Source organism: Heloderma suspectum, chromosome 1 (assembly GCF_057233095.1).
Source record: "Heloderma suspectum isolate Gila_16-S chromosome 1, 16-S_ref, whole genome shotgun sequence".
Taxonomy (NCBI): Eukaryota; Metazoa; Chordata; class Lepidosauria; order Squamata; family Helodermatidae; genus Heloderma; species Heloderma suspectum.
In genome coordinates this window covers 262,190,170-262,214,635 of record NC_139458.1, presented here as the reverse complement: position 1 = coordinate 262,214,635, position 24,466 = coordinate 262,190,170, and the positions used below count along the sequence as shown (strand labels likewise).

The following is a 24,466-nucleotide window of genomic DNA, read 5'->3' as shown; positions in this document are numbered from 1 at the left end:
GATCCCATGCGGATGCCCTCACAGCACATGCATCAGTGATCACACTCTGCTGCTCTATAGATTGTTTCCACACAAGCAGCCTTACACACGGTAAGGGCCAGTGCAGACACAATGGGCTTGATCTCTTAAAAGCAACCCTGTGGCCCCAGGCACTTACTCAAGGTATATTACTCAAGCTAAAGAAGACTGGGCTTGGTCATTCCCAGGTGGGAGAAACCACCAGGTAACCTTGTGTGTGCTACCTTGAGCTTTCCCAGAGGAAAGATGACAGGAAATAAATATCATTCAGACCATTGCAAAAGGTGTTCACTATTAGCAGTGTAAACAGACATTGGTAACTCCATACCCTTGGGTTGGATCCAGACTTAGTCATGCTTAGCGTAGACCAGTTAAAATCAGTGGAACTTACATTAGTCATAGGACTAATTTCAGTGGGTTGGATCCAATGGTGTCCTTCTGCTGGCAGCCCAGGCTCGGTGCTGGCAGCACACCACTGGTGGCCATTGGCAAGCATTTCCACTCATTTCAGCACTTCCCCCAAGAAGTGCTACATCATGGCTTCCAGTAGTAGGGGCCATATGTGTGCCACTGCCAGCAAGCCTGGGCCGCTGTGAAGGGACACCGTTGGATCTAACCCAAAAGGTCTGTTCTAAGCATGATTAAGTCTGGGTTTATCCCATTGTCCCAGGGTCAATCTGTGCTAGGGTTTTTCCCATTGCTGCAGCATCTGGCTCACTCATTTGGCACAGAACACACTTGCCAACCTGTTGTCCTCGCCCTATTTCTGCTTTTCTATCCTGGCATTTTTCAGACCACTTTTATGACTGTTTTCTTATTTATTGCAGTTTCCATGCAGTATTGATTTAGGTGTGTACTAATCTTGTGATATTGTAACTTGAATTGGTGGGAGTGGCTTTAACCTATAGAGCAGGGATGCAAGAACCACAGGTCTAGGCCCCAAATTCAACCCTCCAGGATTCTCCAGACAGCCCTACCCCCTTTCCTTTGACCACCAATCATTTGGTGGTTTCCCAGCTTTAGTGCAATTCTTCCCCATTCCGAAAGGTTGAAATGCCTCTCCTCAGGCATAGTCATTGGCAGCAAGGGCATTAAACTAAGATATGCTGGTATTTTTTGTATTTTGGGCCCCAACCCCTTCGCCTTCGGCCCCACCCACCACTGGAATGCAGCCTCTGTAAACTTGGCCAAAATGGAATTTGGCCCTAAGGCTGAAGGAGGTTCTGCACCTTGCTATAGAGCCAGTTTGCTATACACTCACATGTTTATAAGAAAACAAATACTACTCCCAAAATGTTGAGAGGTCCAATCAGGAACCTAGGACACACACATTCTGTGGACACAGCAGGCTATCCCTCATGTATTCATGTCAATTGAATAGAAGCAGCGTACGAATTAGCTGGGCTATTGACTTTTTGATGCTTGCTTCTGAACAGATTGATGGCATGAGTTGTTGTATTTTAGCGAAGGCAGCAATGAGCAATCCTGTGTGCCCTCTGACGGAAGCCCCTTTGAACTTGGCGAGACTTACTTATGGATGGGATTGTGCTGTGTAAGGAATTGCTGGGAAAGCCCATGGGTAGAGAGTTGCATGTGGACCTAACCTGGGTTTCATATCCTACTCAGTGATGATCTGAAGTTTGCTGCGTATCCTTGGGCAAATTACTAACTCACAGGTTTGTTTTATGCAATTCTGATCTCTCTCGGAGGAGGGATAGTATTCAGATGCGCTGAGTAAATTTTCTACTTTCTTGCTGATTACACTGAATATAAACTGATGCAATAATTTGTCTCATTTTAAAGTCATGTGGTTGAAGGTGGGGGTGATGCTGAAAGAGGTGGGATGTAAGCAGGAAGGGTGGTGCAAATTCAGCAGGGGAAAAAGACTGAATGGGCAGGACAGAGTGTAGTTAGAGGAGGAAAATGTACTAGATGGGGCCCAAAAGGTCCCTCCAGCACCTGAGTTCCATAGACCCTGAAATTGGTCCTGGTTCATCTCAGATGCTCCTGGTATTCTTACCTACCTGCAGCCACTCCAAAATTTAAGAGCCAGTGTGAAAACTCATCAGCCTACTGCTGCACTCATGCATTAAAGATCATTCTGCAATGTTCCCCTGTTTATATGTCTACCTGAATGCAAGTGCTAGGTTTTCATCACACATTTGGTAAATTCAGCCATCTGTAATACTCACACTTTGCAATGCTTAACCTGTTTTGTGACACATTAGAAAGCAGCAATCTGAAAATACCTGGTGCAATGACAAGTCCTGTGTCTGAGTTAGACCAGGTTCCCTAAAGCTACAGGGGTCTATGTAAAAAGAGTTTCTCTCTTTCTCTCCACCTGTCCAATACTGCTCCAAATGAAATTTTGAAATGTGGACACTGCTTTTGGCAAAAAGTCCTCACATACCAATCCAAGATCAAACACTCACCTTGCTAGTGTCAGTTGATGTCCACACAAGGTGTTTACAGACATACCTGTAAAAAGAAGCTAGCATGGTTTTTCTCTGTCCCATGGGGTTAGCCCGGCTCCCCTTCTTCCCGCTCCTGCCCTCAGTGCCTCTGACAGATGTGCCTCTGACAGATGTACTTTCCAGCAATTCTGTTTGCGTAGTCTGTTTTTCCCTCCTGCCCCATACTTGGGTTGTCTTCCTCTTTTTTAAAAAGTTTTTTTTAAGTGGAATCTGTCCACGTAAACAATAAAAAGTGCATTTGCCAACATTTATAAAAACAAATTGAATCCTATTTTAAAATTCTTCAAAACTGGTTTGTAGAAGTGGCAACACAAAAGGAGATAATGATATCAGAGCTGCCAGCCAATCATTTCTATAAATTAGCAGAACCAGTTTTCCCAGGGCTCAACCTGGAGAGGATTATGTCAAGAGCATGACAAAAACACCACAACATGATAAAGCCATGCCTCCTTTCATCTTTGGACATACCCACATGCGACCAAACTATCCTGAGGTGAGCTCATTGACTGTAGTATTAGCTTGGCCCTCCTCCAGATGCCTCTTCCAAGGGAGGCTCAGAAGGCCGCAACAAGGGAGAGGGCCTTCTTGGTGGTGGTGCCCCAGTTTTGGAATGATCTCCCTGATGAGGCCCACCTGGCACCAACATTATCTTTTTAGCACTAGATTAAGACCTTTCTCTTTTCTCAGGCATTTGGCAGCATATTATGAGTTTTAATCCAGTCCTGGATGTGTTCTTTTTAAATATGTGTTGTCTCTCTGTGTTGTTTGTGTGTTTTATATAAATGTTTTTAAAACTTTTTATACTGGATTTTAATGGTTTTTAATCTTTGTAAACCACCCAGAAAGCTTCAGCTATGGGGCAGCATAGAGATGTTGTTGTTGTTGTTATTATTATTATTGATGATGATTATATAAATGTACACAACAGTAGCTGAATGAGCCTATGCCTGATTCAGAGACAGGAGGGGTGTGTGGGAGCTGGATTAAGTCTCCACCACCACAAAAAAACACACCAAGTTATCAGCACTGTCACCAGCCGTCTAAATGGTCTATGTTTGGTGAATGGGGCTTCCTGGCCCTTGCTTGTTCAGTTCTGGCAAGGGATATGAGTGGGGAAACCTGACAACTTTATTTATTAGGGAGCTTCAGATGTATCCCTTGCATGTCAACGGCACACGTGAGGGGGATGTGTGGACTAACTCTGGTCCTCCGATACATCCGCTGGCCATGCCCCCCCCCTCCGGCTGCGCACTGTGACCAAGGTGAGATGGGGCCCTACATGTGTACCAGTGTATGACATAGAATTCCTCCATGCGGAGATAGCTGAATTATGATTGGCTCAGGATCTTGCCTTGCATGGAGGAGCTCTGAGTGTGCCTGTCGACATGCATATGGGCTCCCTTCTCACATTGGCCAAATGCACAGCCCCCTCACACGTATGTTTGTCTGAAATCCCCCTTTCCGGTGTGTTTAGTCTTTGGTTTTCCTTGTGTCTTGTTTGATTGTTTTGGTAAGTCAGCTTGACCTAAATATTTGAGAACAACAGCATACAAAAAGTAAGTAGAGACATATATGATCCCCATGATGGAGAGAAAGACTGTCGATTGTCGTTGGCATAAGTGGCTCACTCATAGAAATGCTACAGAGGAAGGCGTATCTACTCAAACTTTCCTGAGACACTTGCTTTGGCTATAGGAGTACAAATGTTACCATCTGAATGAGAACTGCAAGGTTTTTTTCTTATTCTCATTGCCCACCCTTTAAAAAAAATAAATCTCTTTTTTGCTGTGGTGTGGGGAGGAGAAATACATTTCCAGTTTATATTCATGGTTAATATTTATTTTTATGCATATATGAACATGATAAAGAGAACTGAGAAGAATAAAACCTTCTCCCCCCTCCCCTTACAAATAAAGGGCAAGTGAGATCAGTGCACAAAATTCAGTGGCTTAAAGTGCTAAGTGTATTTTTGACCATTCTGTAAAGTGTACCATTCTGAAAATGTCCCACCAAATTTCATCGCATACCTTCCAGTACCAAAATGTCTCCCAGGCTCCCCTAGTAATGTTAGTTCCAGATATGCTATCCAGATGCTGGCTGACATCTCTGAAACAATGGTGTCAAGGCAGTCAAAATCACAGTCACAATGTGAAGTCCCTGTGTGCTGCTTGGAATGAAAAGAGGACATGAGAAGGAGCATTTAACATGCAAGCCTTGCAAAAACTTGCACTCGGTGCCTGTCTGTGCCAGAGATGACAAGCAGCTCCGAAACTGAAGCCATATTGGGTTGTAAAAAACCTGATAGGCTCACAGCGAGGGCTATTAATAGCAGGTGGCAAAATAGTTATTCCCCAAATCACAAGCTACAATGTATTCTATTGCATGCATGAGGCCCAGTCAGGATTTGCAAGAAAATGAAAATTCTAGCTGGAAAAAACCATGAATGAACAGTTCTCCCTGATCAGCAAAGCATGGATCCAGAATAAAGGCAAAATGGTCAGAACTACTATGGCATTACTGCATTCCTTTTAGACTGTGGCTCAGAACAGCTGCAGCTATATTGGGGTTTTGGCAGATGTTCATACTGTCTCCTGGCAGATTAATTTTTCAAGTAACCCAGAAGTTTCGAGTTTGCCTCATGAGTCAGCACATCACTGGTGCAGCCATGTCTCCGAATGTCACAGAACATTTTGCCTTGGCTTCAGTTGCGATCTCACTACCACTGAGCCATAATATGAGCACACAGTACTTGCAAAGAGAGGATGAGATGGCTAGATAGCATCACCGATGCAATGAAGATAAACTTGGGCACACTCCGGGAGAGAGCGGAGGACAGGAAGGCCTGGCGTGCTATGGTCCGTGGGGTCACGAAGAGTCGGACACAACTTAATGACTGAACAACAACAGCAACTTGCTAAGGAGTTAGTCATATGTGCTGAGCCTGCTGCATGACAGAGGTAGCTATGTTAGTTCATGAGCATGCCCCATTCTCTTATAAAGTGGGTCGTGCCTTAATTTTTACATAGGAAGGAGTGTGTGGATCAGGGGAGCTGAACCCTTCCCCACCTTACTTTTTCACATTTGGTCACTCCATTTTCTCCCAGCCCAGCTTGCTTCCAGACAAGAAGGCTGGCCCTACCATTGGGCAGAGTGAGATGGCAGCCTCAGGCAGCACATTTGGAGTGTCATGAAAGGGCAGCAGATTGTTAGTTTAATCACATGTCTGCTGTATTTGCAAATAAAGCAAGGGGTAGGTGAGCCACAGATACCTCATTTGCTAACACTTCTTTGATCGCAATCAAAGAAGTGTTAGCAAATGAGATATCTGTGGCTCTGAACAAGATGATGTAAGACAAGGCAATTTTCAGACTGCAAATAAATATAGATCCTCACAGAGCAAGCAGCAGCTGAGGGTGCATTTATACAACTTGTGCTCTTGGGTACCTAGAAGCATGCTTACATGTATCCCTGCTTGTGTAGCTTTCTGCGCACATGTACTAAGGCATGAGTGAGAGAGAAAAAAATAAGTTGGAGGCTTAAATGGAAGAACAATTTGGATCCAATGGGGGGACTTGGTGCCCCCTTCTCTCTGCAGCACTTCATGTCCTCCCCAGAAGCCACTCCTGAGGTTGCAGGGGACCCTCTAGAATGGTATGCATTGCAGTGTGGCACAGAGTTTGCAACCGGGGAAGGGAAATCAGCAGAAGTCAGCACCTTGGAGTGCTTTGAGTGTAACTGCCTTCTACTTGCTGCACAAGGGACTCTTTGGATCCCAGCTACTAGATGCATAATTTTCAAGCACTTTCATATCAGGTTGTGGTGAGGGTCATTTTGATCTAAGCTGTAGTTGGAAAGTGTAGAAACATACAGTTGGATGACACAGACAACCTTGGAGCCTTTCCAGATGATTACTTTGGAGTGCAGGAAATGCAGAGCCTTTACTCTCCTGTTGCTTGGGATCCAGGCATCTTTTTTTCAAGGTAGCACCTCTGTATTGTCACATTTCTGTTGCATTTGAAAACAACAGTATTTTGTCACTAGAAAAATGTGGATTTCCCTCCGCTAGTGTACCAAGAGCAATAGGGCTGTGCAGAATATCATTCTGCAAGTGTCAACAAGCACCTTTTCCATGCCTATGAAATCACTGGCAATGAGCAAAATTGTTTCACAAAATGCTAGTTTCAGCCCCTGGAGGCTAGTCCAATTTGCCCCAAAGAGGAGAGTCAACTTCAGGCCAGGTCCAACTCGATTTTATTGTTTGCAAACAGTTCGACAGAGGAGCTCACGCTCAAAAGCAGAGTCGACCCTGGGCAACCCCTGCGCTGCAGTTTTATCACTTAGCTTGCATTCCTCAGCCAGCGTGTTACTTTTGATTGGTTGCCAGCAGTTTGCCTAGCTACCTTATCTTAGGGTTACTGTCCGCTCATTCCAGGCATGCGCAGCTCTTACAATACTACATGCTGCTTAAGACACATACAATGGCTTTTAGGTTACATTTTTACTACAATTCCCCCCTCAAAAGGCTTTTCTCAAATTTATACTCTCTTTGGTCCAGTGGTGGACTATGCACTTAAAGGCGCAAACTATTATCGCTGTGACATTGACGGTTTTCTCTAAACAGCAAGTGAGGCCTAGGACGCCTTTGTTCTAGCTTTGTTGTTGTTGTTGTTCAGTCGTTCAGTCGTGTCCGACTCTTCGTGACCCCATGGACCACAGTACGCCAGGCCTTCCTGTCCTGTGCTCTCTCCCGGAGCGTGCTCAAGTTCATATTCATTGCATCGGTGTTGTTCTAGCTACTAGAATGTTGACAACAAAAACACATTTTTTTTTTGGTGTAAGTCTGGAATTTGAACTTTTGGAACTCAGTTTTGTTCAGCTCATCAGGAACCCTTGAAACGAGAGTGCCCTCTCTCTGTCGAGCTACCTGTGTTTTTCTAATTAAGGCAGGCAACAAAGTAAAGTTTCTGACAGTTGATGGGTGTTCATAATAGAGAGCAAAATTATCTCTATTCTGCTTAAACATAAGCTCAACATGCCTCTTAAACTAATGTTTTTTGTTTTTTACTTGAGTGGGGTGTTGAGGCAACTAAATTTAAGAAGGAGGAATAATGCACATGTAAGCGTTAGGAGAAAGCTCTCTCATGAACAAATACTTGAGTCCCTCCAGGGGTTCATTATTCCAACAGCTGCCTTCAGGTGGGTCAGTTTCCGGTGTGACCCTCTCTGGTGCAGGTGATGCCTTTACACAGGTGTGATGGACCCACTTCTTTCCCCCAGCGACTTTTATAGGAATGGGAGTGGTAAGTAGGATCTGAAACGGACCCTTCGGCTTCTCGGTAGGTGGTTCATCTTTCTAGGACTGGATTAGCACCCAATTACCGGGATTGAGATTATGCACTGGAGCGTCTAAAGGCCAGGATTGGTGAGGTGTCGCAAACCTGTGAAAACAAAACAGACTGCAAGGCACTAACATAATCTTGAATCTTGAAACTCTTACTTCTAAATTCACATTTAAGCTATCAGCCATAGGTAATATCTGAGGTGGGCATTTATATAACGTTTAAAGGGTGTCAATTTAATACGTCCCTTGGGGGTGCACCGTACTCGAGTCAAGGCGATTGGCAAGGCCTGTGGCCTTTCAACTTAATCTTTAAACAAATTCTAGTGAGCATTGTCTTTAAGGCGTGGTTCATCTTCTCAACTTGTGGATTGAGGTTTCCATTGGGGGTGTAGCTTCTAGTTAGTTTGTTATGCCTGGGCCACTATTTGTGTCACTTGTCCAACAAAATGGGGCCCCTGATTTGATTCACTCTCTCTAGGTAACAAGAGCCTAGGGCAGAGCTTTCCAAACTGTGTGTCGCGACACATTAGTGTGTCGCCGGCAGTGTGTAGGTGTGTCGCGCGAAAATTGTGCGGAAGGACACCGCGGAGTTCCCTTACTCACGTTTGCTTCGCTTGGTCCCTCCCCCGGAACTTTCTAAAGCAGCTAATGTTAAAGCAGCTTAGCTGCTAAGGCTTAGGTGCTTTAACATTAGCTGCTTTAGAATCACGTGGCGTCTTGATGCAGGACGCACGTGATTGGCAGTGTTGGAGCGGTACGGCGAGGAGTGTGGTAACGCTGGCTGCATGAGGAGTGTGGAGAATTAGAAGTTAGCAGAACAATTAGTCGAGCAATTTGCAATCAGCTCGGGTGAAAGGCTTCCCCACGTCCTCGGTGCGGCTGCAGGGCGGCAGGGGAGAACAACGGCTCGCTGCACGCCCCCAGAGCAGGGAGGGCTGCGCCGGGCAGGCGAGGAGCTTCGAGCTTGCGCTCCCCAGAAAGGTAGAGGCGCGGGACGAAGAGAGGGGAAGGGAGGCACTGCCCTGGGAGCAGAGCTCAGCCGACACCGGTGCGGAGAAGTGGCAGCGGCCACCAGCCCTGTATGGTTTCGGGCATGCCCTTCGCGGACTTCTGCACCGCGCTGCCGCGCGGCCAGGCCAAAGTACCACACAGGTGGAAACGCCACCTGGGACTGCACTGAGCAGGCCGTCCGCCTTCTTGGCCAGTCAGAACAGAGCTCAGTTGATTTCTGCTATTTATTTTTATTTTTACTCTGCTGTAATTGTGGATTAACCACCCACTGGCAGTGTACCACCGGAGAGTGCTGGAACTGGACTCTGGACATAGGCATTGCAAATATTTACAGCAGTATAGCCTTGTAGTGAGACATATATATTTACACCATTTTTGTTGGACTTTTGCTTCTCTACTTCATGTGTTTTTGCAGCTGAGCTCCTACCTGGACCTGTGTGTCCTAATATGTATTGTAAATACTTTAGTTAATTTTGTTTATTTTTCACATTTTCTCCTGGTCCTAATTCCTATCTTTATCTCACTTTATCGCTGTGGGAGTGGAGCGCAGGTGCTGTTATTTTCATAAGAAAGAACAGAGAAAGATAAGCACTAAAAACATGAAAGTATGGTACCAAATAAATTAAAGTGTCATTTTACCTCAAAACACTGTCATTTGTCAGAAAAATCAGTAGGATACTTTATTGAGCTTTCAAAATCTATAAAGAAGCAGTCTGCATCATTCACAAAGAGAATGAAGACATCAGAGAAAGCTCAAAAGGCAAGTTACTTGGTTGCTCAAATAATTGCCAAAAACAAGGACCCACACGCTATTGCCAAAACCACCATAAAGGAATCTTGCTGTGCTATTGTTTGAACAATGTTTGGGCCTGAATTTGAGATAGAAGTTAATAAAATCCCTTTGGCAGATAACACAATCAGAAGACGTATTCAAGACATGTCTGATGACATTAAGCAGCAAATGAAGGATATTTTTCAAGACGATAATATGATCTTTACATTGCAATTAGATGAAGCAACAGATGTCAGTGGGTTAGCACAATTATTGGTTTTTATACGCTTCATTCATACTGACAATTATTGAGCAATTCTTGTGTTGTCTAGAACTTCCAATGAGAACTAGAGGTGAAGATATATTTAAAACTTCAGATTGCTTCATGAAGGAAAATAATTTGCAATGGTTAAATTGTGTAGGAATATGCACAGATGGCGCACCCTCAATGGTTGGTTCAACAAAAGGTTTTATAGCTTTAGCAAAGAAAGAGAATGAAAATATTATAATTACTCATTGCTTTTTACATCGTGAAGCACTAATCGCGCAAACCATTGGAAATTAATTAAGAAAAGTTTTGGACAAAGTGGTTCCAATGGTCAATTACATTAAAAGTAGACCTCTTCAATCAAGATTATTTGCTCATATTTGTGAAAACATGGGGGCAAGGTTTAAAAAGCTTCTACTACACACAGAAATTCGTTGGCTCTCAAGAGGTTGAGTGCTTTGTCGTGTATATGAATTGAGGGAAAGGATGCTTAAACTTTTTGAGGAAAATCAGCAAAATGAATTATGCGATCTAATTCAAATCAAACTTTGGTGCACAAAATTGGCATATCTTGCTGACATATTTGAACATTTGAATAAAATGAACACCAGTATGCAAGAAAAAGGAGAAAATATATTAACAGCGGTAGATAAAATTTGTGCTATGAGAGACAAAATAGCAATTTGGAAAAGGAAAGTGAAAGAAGAAAATTTTGAAATGTTTTCCAAAACTGCTGAGTGCCAGCTAAAATGTGATATCAGCTCGCTAATTGTGGACCATTTAACATTGCTTGGAGAGAAAGTTCATCATTACTTCCCAAATGTTGAAATCCAAGATACTGATTGGATCAGAAATCCATTTCTTTCAACTGCAATGAGGAACTTTTCACTTATTGAAGAAGAAGAATTAGCTGACATAAAAAATGATCGAAATCTGTTAATGATGCATGAACAGGGTGACTTAGACAGCTTTTGGATTCACATTTCAAAAATGCATCCAAACATAGCTAAAAAAGCGTTAAAAATTCTTCTGTAGTTTTGTACAGCACCAGACAGGCCGCTTAACAAGATCAGCCTCGGATGGCCTTCTCTCTGTCCCATCAGCCAGGACAGCTAGACTGGTGGGGACGAGGGAGAGGGCCTTTTCTGTGGTGGCCCCCACTCTGTGGAACTCCCTCCCTAGGGAACTCCGTCATGCCCCCTCTTTAATGAGCTTCCGTCGTGCATTAAAAACGTGGTTGTTCAGGCAGGCATTTGGGGTGGGTTAGGGTATTTTAGAAAATGTTTTTATTGTAGAATTTTATTGTTTTAAACTGTTTTATTGTACGTTGTACATTGCCCAGAGTGGCTGGGTGACCAGCCAGATGGGCAATTAATAAATTTAATAATAAATAAAATAAATACTACATACATTTGTGAAGTATCCTTTTCAGCGATGGCAAACTTAAAGACACTGAAACGTGGAAGCTTAAAAATGCTTGATGACAAAATGCGAGTGTCTTTATCTAATATTCCACCAAATATTGAAAAGCTGTGTTCATCCCATCAACCTCATACATCCCATTAAAATGGTAAGTAGTTATTGGTGTTGTTCAACTTTTTAAAATTCTTGCACATATTTACATACTGTTACTCATAAATGACTACAATGTATATTATTATCTTACAAATCATATATTTAAAAAAATATAAATGAAAGGTTTTTATGAGATATGTTGTATTCCCATACATTTCGTTATTACAATTTATGTATGTGTCCGTATCTCTTATAACGGGTTAGTTTAACCTCCGGTTTGCTAGTAAAACTGAGTTACCATGTCACGAAATGATGCATGTCTAAAAAGTGTGTCACCAACACGAAAAGTTTGGAAAGCTCTGGCCTAGGGATTACTTTTTAACAGGATCTTGGCTACTGTCTGTATGGTACAGTCAGTTGATTTTGTTATTACTAGCATGTACCGATAGCCATGAGTCTGGGGCAACTCTGAAAAGTCAATTTGAAATCTCTGAAAAGGATAGTAAGCCCATGGGCGACTTCTCATTTGAGCTGGGGGCTCAAAACATCTTTGAATCATTCAAACAAAAGGCAGTTAGCCACTGCTCTCAGGTCTTGGTCAAACCTGAAGGAGGTGTTATCTGCCTCAGGCACACCCAAAATCGGGGTGTTAAAGGGGGATGATCCCTTTAATAGCTAACCATAATTTTTTGAACTTCTCAATGAGCGGCTTCAAGCCTGCACAGGTGGCTTTCTTCAGAGGATACTGTCTCACGCACACAGGGCTCTTTTCCTTTTTAAAGAAGATTTTAACTGGTGTTATGCATTTGCTCGGGTAGGGGTTCTGTCTGCCCACACACATGGATCAACATTCTGTAAAATCTCAGTCCCTTTGGCCTCTGACACAATCTTGATTGCTTGAAGGGCCATCTGATAATTTGAGCCCTGCTTTATTGGCAGCTGTACTACAATCTGATTATCATGGAAGATTTTAGCTTGCAGTTTTGTTAACAAGTCCTGCCCCAAGAGGGCAACCAGGTATGCAGATGAAACTACAAAGGCATGTTCCAGTATGTTGTTTCTAATCTTCGTGAGGAGGGGCTTACACACAGGCAATTTAGTTTTTTTTCCTTTTAATTCCTTTTACAGTTACATGCTTTCCACTTTCTCTTGCGGGGGAGGGGGGGCTTCACAGGGATCATAGAAGATGTGGCTCCAGCATCTACTAGGGCCTTACAGCCCCTGCCACCAACCCTTACTTTTACCTTGGGATTCTCCTGAGCGTTTGTTCGTAGGGTGGTGGCTTTTCAGCTAGACTCCCCCCCCACCGGAGGACCCTGCCCGCGTTTGGCAGCCTTCAGGGTGAGTCTCTTTTCTCTTTCAACTCTGGACAATCTTTCTTCCAGTGTCTCTTCTCTTAACAATACGCACATTTATTGAGCCCCGGTCGGCCCTTTCCTTTTCTGACCCCCCCCCCCCAGTCGCATCTGTGCTCTCAAGCCGCGGTTTATATCTCCACCCATGGTGGCTGCCAGCATTGCTTTTTTCTTTTTTCAGGAATGGCACTCTTTTTATGTGCTCTCACATGCACCATAGCTCTAAAAATTTTATGATCTGGGGTCTGATAAGGCTAAAGCAGGCGGTGATATTAAGGCTTGCTTCAATTTAAGAAAAGCCTTTTTTTTTTTTAATTGTCCACTTCTGGTGGGTAATATTTTTGTTAAAGCTTCATACATGGGCTTCGCCCCTTTTTATGGCTACTATAGCCTCCCTCTTATAACAGGCACACTTATCTTTTGGCTGGCCTGTTCTGCAGATCATGTTTCAAATTCTCTGTGCCATGCACCAGTTTTAACTCTTTGTCTTCTCTGCAAGTTAGGCTGTTTGCCATTGCTTCGACAGAGACTCACTTGCTTAGACTCTCTTACTAATCTCAACGACACACATTTGGGATAAGCTCTCTTTCTTTTTTAAGTCTTTTTGTCTGCTACTTTCTTCTGCCTTCTTTTATACCTTTTTCATATCATTAAAATCTAACACCATGACTGGAAAACATTTGTTTTGCATCGTAGGGCATGGTGAAGCAGATCTAACAGTTATACCGCTCCTCTGACTTCATGGTCAGGGCCCATCAAGATCAAGGGAAGGGCATTCTTATACATGCAAAGAGTTCCAAGCCACCATTTTTGCATCTGCAACTCCACGCTGCATGAATTTTGGCAGTGTCAGGTTTGCCTTTGAGCAAATGGAACATCAGAACAGTTCAGATTTTGAGAAAGAGCTGGAACACGTGGGGCAGGAACTTTCTCAGGCTTCAGAAACACAGCTGGGCTTAGAGGTATCACGAGAAAGGGGGGGATCTTTCCCTCTCACCTCTTAAGAGAATTTGCTGCCCCCCTTTTTAAGGGGAAACTAACTTTCGTAGTTTCTGTTTGAACTTTTTAAAGGTTGTTTCTTTTATAGTCTGTGAATCTCTAGCAATTTGCATCTGTGTGCTTCATTAGGGTAAATGAAATCAAAGCCTTGGAAATCATAGAATCATAGAATAGTAGGGTTGGAAGGGGCTTACAAGGCCATTGAGTCTAACCCCCTGCTCAATGCAGGAATCCAAGTCAGAGCATCCCTGACAGAAGGCTGTCTATCCTCATCTTGAATGCCTCCAGCGTGGGAGAGCCCACCGCCTCCCTAGGTAATGGGTTCCATTGTCGTATTGCTCTAACAGTCAGGACGTTTCTCCCTATGTTCAGCCGGAATCTGGCTTCCTGTCACTTGAGCCCATTATTCCGTGTCCTGCACTCTAGGATGGTCGAGAAGAGATCCTGGCCTTCCTCTCTGGGACAGCCTTCCAAGTCCTTGAAGAGTGCTATCATATCTCCCCTCAGTCTTCTCTTCTCAAGGCTAAATATGCCCTGTTCTTTCAGTCAAATGCAGCTTTTTATCTGAGTGTTGAAATCACAAATCAAACTGTACACGGAGCTGATCACAAACAAACACACAATCTACAACAACAGGAGTTTAAGGCTATGACAAGCCTCACAGTACTTTTTATGGCAAGTCTTTAACTGTCCAAAGTTCCAGTCCATGTGCAGAGTGCCTCTCAAAAGTCTGAACAATGATAGATCTAAACAAAGAAGGCCTTGGGCCATAAAGAAGGGATATTTTTAACAAAAGCTCTCTGTCTCTTCATCAGTTCAAATGGGGAAGGTGTGACCTTACACCTCTTCTAGATTCCTCCACGGATAAGAACAGAGCAGTGCTACTCAGCTTTCCAGCTGTGATGCTTTTTGGTTGTTGTTTTTTTGCAAATCTCACTCTTTGGTCAGGTCCTCACAGACACCTTCGCTTCCAGCCACTCTGCTTGGTAAGGCTAAACCAGCGGTGGCGGCCAGGGGGTGGTTAGGTAGCTCCCCCTTGGCTCTGCTCTGAGCAGGCTGACAGAGATAAGCTCACACAGACCCTGATATATTAAGAACTTGCTCTGTCTTTGTTTCTTGATTTTGCCACAGTCTTTAAGACTTCAAACAAATCTCTTTCTTTAGAAGTTGCAACTTTTTCAACGCTTTTGCTTCTTCTAACAAACTTGGATACGGTGGCAGACAAACTGTCTCTGGAGGGCCCCCTCCCTCCCCCAACAACCTCTCCTCCCAACCTAAGACCGGGGGGAGCTCAGGGCACCTTGGGCAGGGTCTCCTAGTCTTCAAGCTCCTTCCGTGGGACTTGAATTGGGGAGAACAGGGGCTTTGGGCTTCACCTCGGAGAATACCATCATGACTTTACAATATTGAACTTTATATTCAACCTTTTCTCGCCTTCAGTGGATTTTGGTCAGCACTTATCCAAATGCTGATAACCTCACTTTCCCTGAGGCAAATTTATCTCACTACTTGATTCAGACAGCACCAGGGTCTTTTGCCCCTGCAGTCCTTTGCCAGTAACATATTTCTACATTTACACTTCTGTAACTAAATTCTTTCCACACCAATTCAACCAACAATCAATATAGGGGAATTGATCCCATTGCCCATTATTCACCACATTTTTATATACAGCATTTATAAGATTTACATCGAAGGATCCTATGTCTGGCCAACTAATTCTAAATGCTGGCCAGTCCAGTTGGCAAAAGAAGGTCAATTTACCCTTGGCCATCTTAATTCTAAAATATCTTTTGAACTTCCTAAAGTTCCTGAGCATCCATTCCAGTGGGGTTGCAGAGTTTTCTTAATGGGAGCTACCCGACCCCATTGTGCCTACCTCTATTTAAAACCATACACGGAGCCTGATAAACCTCAGATGCACCGAAGGCAACTCAAACAGAAAGACACAAGGGAAATCAAATACTTACTCCGCCCAGCACCCTGGCGCCGTCCCTTTGGACCCGGTCAGCCTGGTTGACTCAGTCAATGGAGTCCATGCCTTTAACCTCCTGGGTGTCTCGACCCCTGTTCTCTGTTGCCATGGCAGACCTCAAAGGTGGTCCGGCGCGCCCCACAGGCACCTTCGCCAGTCCTGTCGTTTGACCCCAGGGTGGTCCAAGGGGACTCCTGACTGCTCGCCAGATTGTTTCACAAAATGCTAGTTTCGTCCCCTGGAGGCTAGTCCAATTTGCCCCAAAGAGGAGAGTCAACTTCAGGCCGAGTCCAACTCAATTTTATTGTCTGCAAACAGTTCGACAGAGGAGCTCACGCTCAAAAGCAGAGTCGACCCTGGGCAACCCCCGCGCTGCAGTTTTATCACTTAGCTTGCATTCCTCAGCCAGCGTGTTACTTTTGATTGGTTGCCAGCAGTTTGCCTAGCTACCTTATCTTAGGGTTACTGTCCGCTCATTCCAGGCATGCGCAGCTCTTACAATACTACATGCTGCTTAAGACACATACAATGGCTTTTAGGTTACATTTTTACTACAAAATTATTCTCTTCCCCAGTCTGCTTGTGCTTGTGCTTTTTTATGGCATATTAAAGTTTTTATTTTATTTTTAACTACATTACATTATTCCTTAGAGGCTGAGCACTCCCCATTCAGCATGAAAGTGTTGCACAAATTGCTAGTTTCGTCCTCTGGAGGCTAGTCCAATTCACCCTAAAAGAGGAGAGTCACACTTCAGGCTGGGTCCAACTCCATTATATTGTTTTGCAAAACACATCGACAGAGGAGCTCAGCACTCAAAGCAAAGTCGACACTGGGCAACTCCCAAGTTACAGTTTTATTGTTTCAGATTGCATACCTTAGCCAGTGTGCCGTTTTCTGACTGGTTGCTACATGCTCGCCTAACTACCTTATGTGGGGTTGCTATTTATTCATTCTAGGGCATGCACAGTTCTTGAGGTGCTACGTGTCATTTAAGGGCACGCACAAGGGCTTACAATTTATGTTACATTTTTACCACAAAAGTACTCCTTGATTCCTTCAAAAACAAAAAATAGCCAACACTGGCAAGGTTACCCTTCTTCCCCCAAATACCTACATCTTTTTTCACAGAGCCCTGAGGGAAAGAGTCATATGGCTGCCCACTCCCCCCCTACTGTGGGAGAGTGGGGCCAATGGGGCTCCACTCAGTGGAGCTGCCACTCACCCAGTGGCACTTCAGTGGGTATTCTGGAGAGCCCCGCTGGCCCAGTGTGGAAAATGCTGCAGCGGGAGAGTGACTGGAGAGGCTCTCAGGAGCACCCAGTGTAGTGCTGACCTGCTGGAGCTCAGTGGCAGTGGGGTGGGGGGCCCTCCTAGCGAGGGGGGAGCACACAGTTTTCTGCTCCACCACCTGAAGCAGGGGATTCACCCCATGTCATGGTAGGGCAGCCCCTGATTTTGCCTCCCTGAGAGAAAAGCTTGGTTGGGGATGCAATTTTGACTGAAAAGGAAAGGGGTTAAAAGCCCCTCCCCACCAACCTGCCAATTCTCTGTTCAGTCCAGAGTCATATAAAGCAACTGCACGGTTGGAATGGCACATAGTTTGATACAGTGAAGTCATGCAGCTGTCAGAGTTGGACACAAGTTGCCTGCCCCGACTGGGTGAAGGCATGGCCACTGGTACCCCTAGGCACGGTTCCTGCCATGGTGCACCCCTGTAGCTCTCTGAGGGAGGGGTCTGTCTGCTCTTTTCCCCCTAGAGGGTTCCCCACAGCAGGGGAGAGTGGGCATCCATATCACTCTGTCCCTCAGGGCCTCAGATTGTATTGACTGCAAAGCCATGTGCTGGTTTGGGACGTCTGCCACCAAGTGACCGAAGATGGTATAGCAGAGGGAATTTCAAAATTGATACAACCTTGTCTAGAAAATTGGTAATATCTCCTTCGTTTATGATTGTACAACAACTATTCATGTATTAAATTAACTGTAATGTTATGTTCTATAGCCTTGTGTAGCTTTGGATTGATAAGAACAATGGTTAAGATGCAAAAAAAGTGGGGGGGACCTAAAGCAGTGTTTCTTCTTAAATAACACCTGAACGATGGCATCAGTTAAAATTTGGCTAGAAACTAATGGTGTAGAACATGAAATTACTGTCATTTGATCTAGTGAAGTGCTTAATAAGTATATAATGTTATTTATTTATTTGCATTACATGCTTCTGATCAACACATACCAACACATGCCACTTCTTTGAGAGAAGCAGATCTTTAATGTTTAAAAAGTGATTTGAGGTAATCAGCTGAGAAGTGCTAGTCAGACAAAATTGTATTAGGAGCTGTTCTTTTCTGTTTCAGATTTCTGACACTGGATCTTACCAAACTAACAATGAAGGGGAAGTGAAGTGGCAGCTATTGCCTTAACAGAAGTGAGCAAAGAAAGTTGACACTAGATAAGGAGAAAGAATTCTTTCCTGACAGCACTGTAATAATTGGAGTGCCAAGTGATGCTAGTTTTGTCTCTTTAGCAAAATCATATGGATATGTTTGGCTTTCTCACCCTATCACATAGGGGAAATGGCCAAGTAATTTTAGACACGTCTCTGTTATATGGATAATTCTACAGTTATTCCCTGCAGCCCTCCAATTATCTGTAGCCCTCCAAGAAGAATTTCCTTTGCTTGATGGCAGGGTGAGGCAGCTGCCTCAGGTGACTAATCACGGGTATCACAAAAGACAGAAAATAGTTAATTATTTAATTTATTATTGGTGTATTGTTACTGCCACAGAAGGGGAAATGCACTTGTCGGATTTTCTGCCTCTGGTGCGTATATAATTTGTCTGGCTTTGGGTGTTACACGTCTTGACTTGAGGGGAGGGGTGCCACCTGCAGCTCCACCTCAGGCAGCAGAATGTTTTGTGCCTACTTGATGGACATACAGGGCAGTTTCATATATGTCTTGACTTGGGGCAGTGTTCAGAGCAAACCAAGGTGTGCCAACTTTGGGAGCGTGATTAATTGGAAAGGTGATGGCTTTGCCATCCATCCAAATCCTGATTTGTAATGTATGTTTATGTGTTTTAGTTAAGCCATTGGCAAACTTCCTTTTTTGAAGCACCTAAGGTGGTCTAATGAAATAAGGGCATGTGTTGAAAGAACTCAAGATCAGGCCAAGCCAGGGCCGGCCCTATCATAACACAGACTGAGGCAGTTGCCTCAGGCAGAAGATATTGGGAGGTGGCAGCAAGATGTTGAAGGAGAAAGCTGTGTGCCAAGCAACCTACCCTGTGTCCCTAACATAGCCTGCTACCTTCCGGTGTGGTGGAAGATGCTGTCCCATTACCAGTGTTGAAGGAAGATTCAGCTGCCAGTTCAGTCGGCTTTTGTACGTGGAATGGGACAAGGCACCATCTTGTTCCTCACCTTAGGCAGCAAAATGTCTGGAGCTGGCCCTGGGCCAAGTGCTGGAACAATCTGGCTACCCTTCAGCCAAGTGCACAGAGCTGGCATAGATCGACTTAGACTGCTCATTGCCATTACCTGAAAAATGTCTGAATAACCTCATCATAGCCTGCATCTTTCACAAGCCAGCATAGAGTGTAGTGACTAGGACTCGGGAGACTTAGGTTCAAATCCTCTTGGAGCCTTGAAGCTCATCTAGGGCCAGTCACAATATCTCAGCCTAACCTACCTCACAAGCTTGTTGTATAGATAAATGTATGTTTTCCTGATCTCTTTAGAGGAAGGGCTGGATGAAAATGTAATCGGTAAAGAAAAAGCCCCCCAAAATCCCTTCATTTGGAATAGTTTCCTTGGCATTAGGGGCTTTATTGTTATTTGGTTTTGTTATCTGCTTGTGTCATCTTTTCCCTTGAATATATAAAGAGTAACTTGTTTGTCTGTAAGTGGATAGCCTTGTGCAGGCTGCCCTGGTTGCCAGTTTGTCTGGCTGACTCTGGGGTCTTAACAGGCAACGGCATTGCTGAGAGGGTTATGTAATTGTTAGAAATTTGTTACTCATTCATAGTCTGGGATTTGGAGGATAAATATAGTCCTGTTATAGTGTAGCAGAAAGTGTCTTGCAACAGACTAAAACCAGAGGGTCAGGTAAGTCAAACGACACATAAAATAAATGCTTTATGCAATGTTTAGTCCTTGGGAACTCTGGCCCAAGTCTTGGTAGAGACTTCTAGGTCTCGTTACCACCACATGTAACTACCATAGTAAGTCATTTCCACTGGGCTACTGCAGTGAACTGTTGGAGGCCTCAGACTGTGGCTTTCCCAGCCTAGCCTTTAAAGAACAGTAGGGAATGTCTGTTTGTTCAGACTTGAGAAGACATCTGTATTTTGTTGCCATCCCAGAGGCTACCAGCGGACTTGACTAGAACAGGAATGGTTTGTCTTGTTTGGCAGGAATGCTACAAAATGGAAAGAAGTTTGATTCCTCCCGAGATCGAAACAACCCTTTCATTTTCAAGGTTGGCCAAGGACAAGTCATTAAAGGATTTGACGAAGGGATTACACAGGTATGAGGATTGTGCTTTCCTATTTTTAGAATAGCTAGAGCAAGGAAAATAATGAGGGGTTAACTGCACCAGTAGATAAAGGCTAAACTCCAATATAAGTCATACTTAAATGAATAGGATTCAAGTTAGTCATGACTAACTTAAGTCCTATGCATTGCAGTGGGTCTACTAAGGATTTATGTTGGATTTTACTCTCAAAAAGGATGTAAAATTGTAGGGTTGGATCCAGAGTTAGTCATACTCGAGGAAATGCATTAATCAATGAATTCTTGACTAACTTAAGTCCTATTGATTTCAATGGGTCTACTGAGCATGGCTAAATGTGGATCCAACCCATAATCTCAGGAGGTTGTAACTTGTGTGTGTTTGTATGTTGGTTCTAATATAAATAGCTTCAGGTAGGATATGTTAGTTTTTGGTCAAGAGGTGGCCATGTACCTTCTGTCATCATGGACTAAATTCAGCCTGGATCCGCTTTTGCTGCATTTCTAAAAATGCTGCCAAAGTGACATCTGCGGTGATTGTCAGATGGCAAATTTGTTGGTAATCTCTCAAAAGCTGATCTGGGCTAAATTCATTGCCTGGTTCACTGCTGAATCAGCTCGGAGTCAGTCCAGGGTAAAACTATCATGTAAATGGGCCTTCAACATTCTAGGACAAACACTGAATTTAGTGTAGTAGAATTGGGGGAAGGTTTCTTGCTCAGGTGTATGGTTAATTCAGTTCATCAGCCACTCCTACTCTTCCTGGAACACTGAGGGTTGCCTTTTAGATTCTCAAAGTTGCTGTATTCCCAGATATACAACCCCCAGGAGGAATGTTTCTAAGAATTTTTTTCAGCATATTTGAGAAATACTTTGCTCTTCAAAGACTGTACTCTGACATCCTCATTACATTCCCCTCTACCTTCCCACACCTCACACACTTTCCAGTTCCTTCATCTTCCTGCTTCCCTTTTAAATCACCTCTCATCTTTGTCACTGATAACACCAACATTTTCTGTGTGATACTTTTTTAACCAACATATTTCTCTTAAAAACAAAGGTAGCCGTCTTGGCCATGCCAAAATCCATATTAGGGTAATACCTTTATAAATATACTTCTCACAGTTTACCTGGTTCAGTTCCTTGAATTTTTGCAGGTGTCTGCTCTTCTTCTGCATAGTTTATAGATTAACTTTTCAGAATTGCTTGATGGTAACTGGTGATTTTTTAGGGTCCTGTTGTTCTTTTTGTTGCTGTTGTTGTTGTTCAGTCGTTCAGTCGTGTCCGACTCTTCATGACCCCATGGACCATAGCACGCCAGGCCTTCCTGTCCTGCGCTCTCTCCCGGAGCGTGCTCAAGTTCATATTCATTGCATCCGTGATGCTATCTAGCCATCTCATCCTCTGCCGTCCCCTTCTGCTTTTGCCTTCAGTCTTTCCCAGCATCAGGGTCTTTTCCAGGGAGTTTTCTCTTCGCATTAGGTGGCCAAAATACTGGCGCTTCAGCTTCATTATCTGTCCTTCCAATGAGCACTCAGGGTTGATTTCCTTTAGGATGGACTGATTTGACCTCCTTGCAGTCCAGGGGACTCGTAAGAGTCTTCTCCAGCACCACAGTTCGAAAGCATCGATTCTTCGGCGCTCAGCCTTCCTTATAGTCCAGCTCTCACAGCCATACATTACTACTGGGAAAACCATAGCTTTGATTAGACAGACCTTTGTCGGCAAGGTGATGTCTCTGCTTCTTACTATGCTGTCTAGGTTGGCCATAGCTTTCCTCCTAAGGAGCAAGCGTCTTTTAATTTCATGGCTACAGTCACCGTCTGCGGTGATCTTGGAGCCCAAGAAAGTAAAATCTGTCACTGCTTCCATTTCTTCCCCTTCCATATGCCAGGAAGTGATGGGGCCAGATGCCATGATCTTAGTTTTTTTAATGTTGAGTTTCAAACCAGCTTTTGCACTCTCCTCTTTCACCCTCAACAAGAGGCTCTTTAGATCCTCTTCGCTTTCTGCCATTAGGGTGGTATCGTCTGCATATCGGAGGTTGTTGATAATTCTCCCAGCAATCTTAATTCCGACCTCTGATTCATCTAACCCGGCATTTCTCATGATGTACTCTGCATAGAAGTTAAATAAGCAGGGTGACAATATGCAGCCTTGTTGTACTCCTTTCCCAATTTTGAACCAATCGGCTGTTCCATGTCTGGTTCTGACTGTTGCTTCTTGACCATCGTACAGGTTTCTCAGGAGACAGGTAAGGTGGTCTGGTACTCCCATCACTTTCAGAATTTGCCACAGTTTGTTGTGATCCACACAATCATAGGCTTTAGCGTAGTCAATGAAGCAGAAATAGACGTTTTTCTGGAATTCTCTTGCTTTCTCCATGATGCAGCGAATGTTGGCGATTTGATCTCTAGTTCCTCTGCCTCTTCTAAACCCAGCTTGTACTTCCGGTAGTTCTCGGTTCACATACTGCTGAAGCCTAGCTTGTAGGATTTTGAGCATCACCTTGCTGGCATGTGAAATGAGCGCAATTGTGCGGTAGTTTGAACACTCTTTGGCGTTGCCCTTCTTTGGAATTGGAATGTAAACTGACCTTTTCCAGTCTTGTGGCCACTGTTGAGTGTTCCAGATTTGTTGGCATATTGAATGCAGCACTTTAACAGCATCATCTTTTAGGATTTTAAATAGCTCAGCTGGAATACTGTCATCTCCGCTAGCTTTGTTGTTACTAATGCTTCCTAAGGCCCACTTGACTTCACTCTCGAGGATGTCCGGCTCAAGTTCAGTGACCGCACTATCATGGCTATCAGGGACATTCAGATCTTTCCTGTATAGTTCTTCTGTGTATTCTTGCCACCTCTTCTTAATCTCATCTGCTTCTGTTAGGTCCCTGCCTTCTTTGTCCTTTATCATGCCCGTCTTTGCACAAAACGTTCTCTTGAGATCTACAATTTTCTTGAAGAGATCTCTAGTCTTTCCCATTCTGTTGTTTTCCTCGATTTCTTTGCATTGTTCATTTAAGAATGCCTTCTTGTCTCTCCTTGCTATTCTCTGGAACTCTGCATTGAGTTGGGTATATCTTCCCCTTTCTCCCTTGCTTTTCGCTTCCCTTCTTTCCTCAGCTACTTGTAAAGCCTCATCAGACAGCCACTTGGCTTTCTTGCATTTCTTTTTCTTTGGGATGGATTTCGTTGCTGCCTCCTGAACAATGTTACGGACCTCCGTCCATAGTTCCTCAGGCACTCTGTCTATCAGGTCTAATCCCTGAAATCTATTCCTCACCTCCACTGTATATTCATCAGGGATATGATTTAGGTCATACCTGAATGCTTTAGTGGTTTTCCCTACGTTCTTCAATTTCAGCCGAAATTTTGCAAGAAGCAGCTCATGATCTGAGCCACAGTCAGCTCCAGGTCTTGTTTTTACTGACTGTATGGAGCTTCTCCATCTTTGGCTGCAAAGGACATAATCAATCTGATTTCGATATTGACCATCTGGTGACGTCCATGTGTAGAGTCGCCTCTTGTGCTGTTGGAAAAGAGTGTTTGCTATGATCAGCATGTTCTCTTGGCAAAACTCTATTAGCTTTTGTCCTGCTTCATTTTGTACACCAAGGCCATGCCTGCCTGTTATCCCGGTGATTTCTTGACTTCCTACTTTAGCATTCCAATCCCCTATGATGAAGAGGACATCTTTTTTTGGTGTTAGTTCTAGAAGGTGTTGTAGGTCTTCATAGAACCGATCAACCTCAGCTTCTTCGGCCTCAGTGGTTGGGGCATAGACTTGAATTACTGTGATGTTGAATGGTTTGCCTTGGATTCGTACTGAGATCATTCTATCATTTTTAAGATTGTATCCCAATACTGCTTTTCCCACCCTTTTGTTGACTATGAGTGCTACTCCATTTCTTCTAAGGGATTCTTGCCCACAATAGTAGATATGATGGTCACCTGAATTAAATTCGCCCATGCCTGTCCATTTTAGTTCGCTGATTCCCAAGATGTCGATGTTCAATCTTGCCATCTCATGTTTGACCACCTCCAGCTTACCTTGATTCATTGATCTGACATTCCAGGTTCCTAAACAATATTGTTCTTTACAGCATCGGATTTTCTTTTCACCACCAGACACATCCACAGCTGAGTGTCCTTTCGGGTTTGGCCCAGCCGCTTCACTCTTTCGGGCGCTACTTGGAAATTCCCTCTGCTCTTCCCCAGTAGCATAT

The 24,466-nt window shown here is 43.9% G+C and overlaps 1 protein-coding gene across 5 annotated transcripts in view; it reads left to right on the top strand.

Moving 5' to 3' along the window:
* FKBP1B (FKBP prolyl isomerase 1B) overlaps positions 1 to 24,466 on the top strand; it is a 49,536-nt gene that overhangs the window by 19,769 nt on the left and 5,301 nt on the right. For all 5 annotated transcript variants that reach the window (XM_084826483.1, XM_084826485.1, XM_084826484.1 and 2 more), the window contains one exon: positions 20,142 to 20,254. In XM_084826483.1, the coding sequence (XP_084682609.1) occupies positions 20,142 to 20,254 (113 nt within the window). The remainder of the gene's footprint in view (positions 1 to 20,141; positions 20,255 to 24,466) is intronic.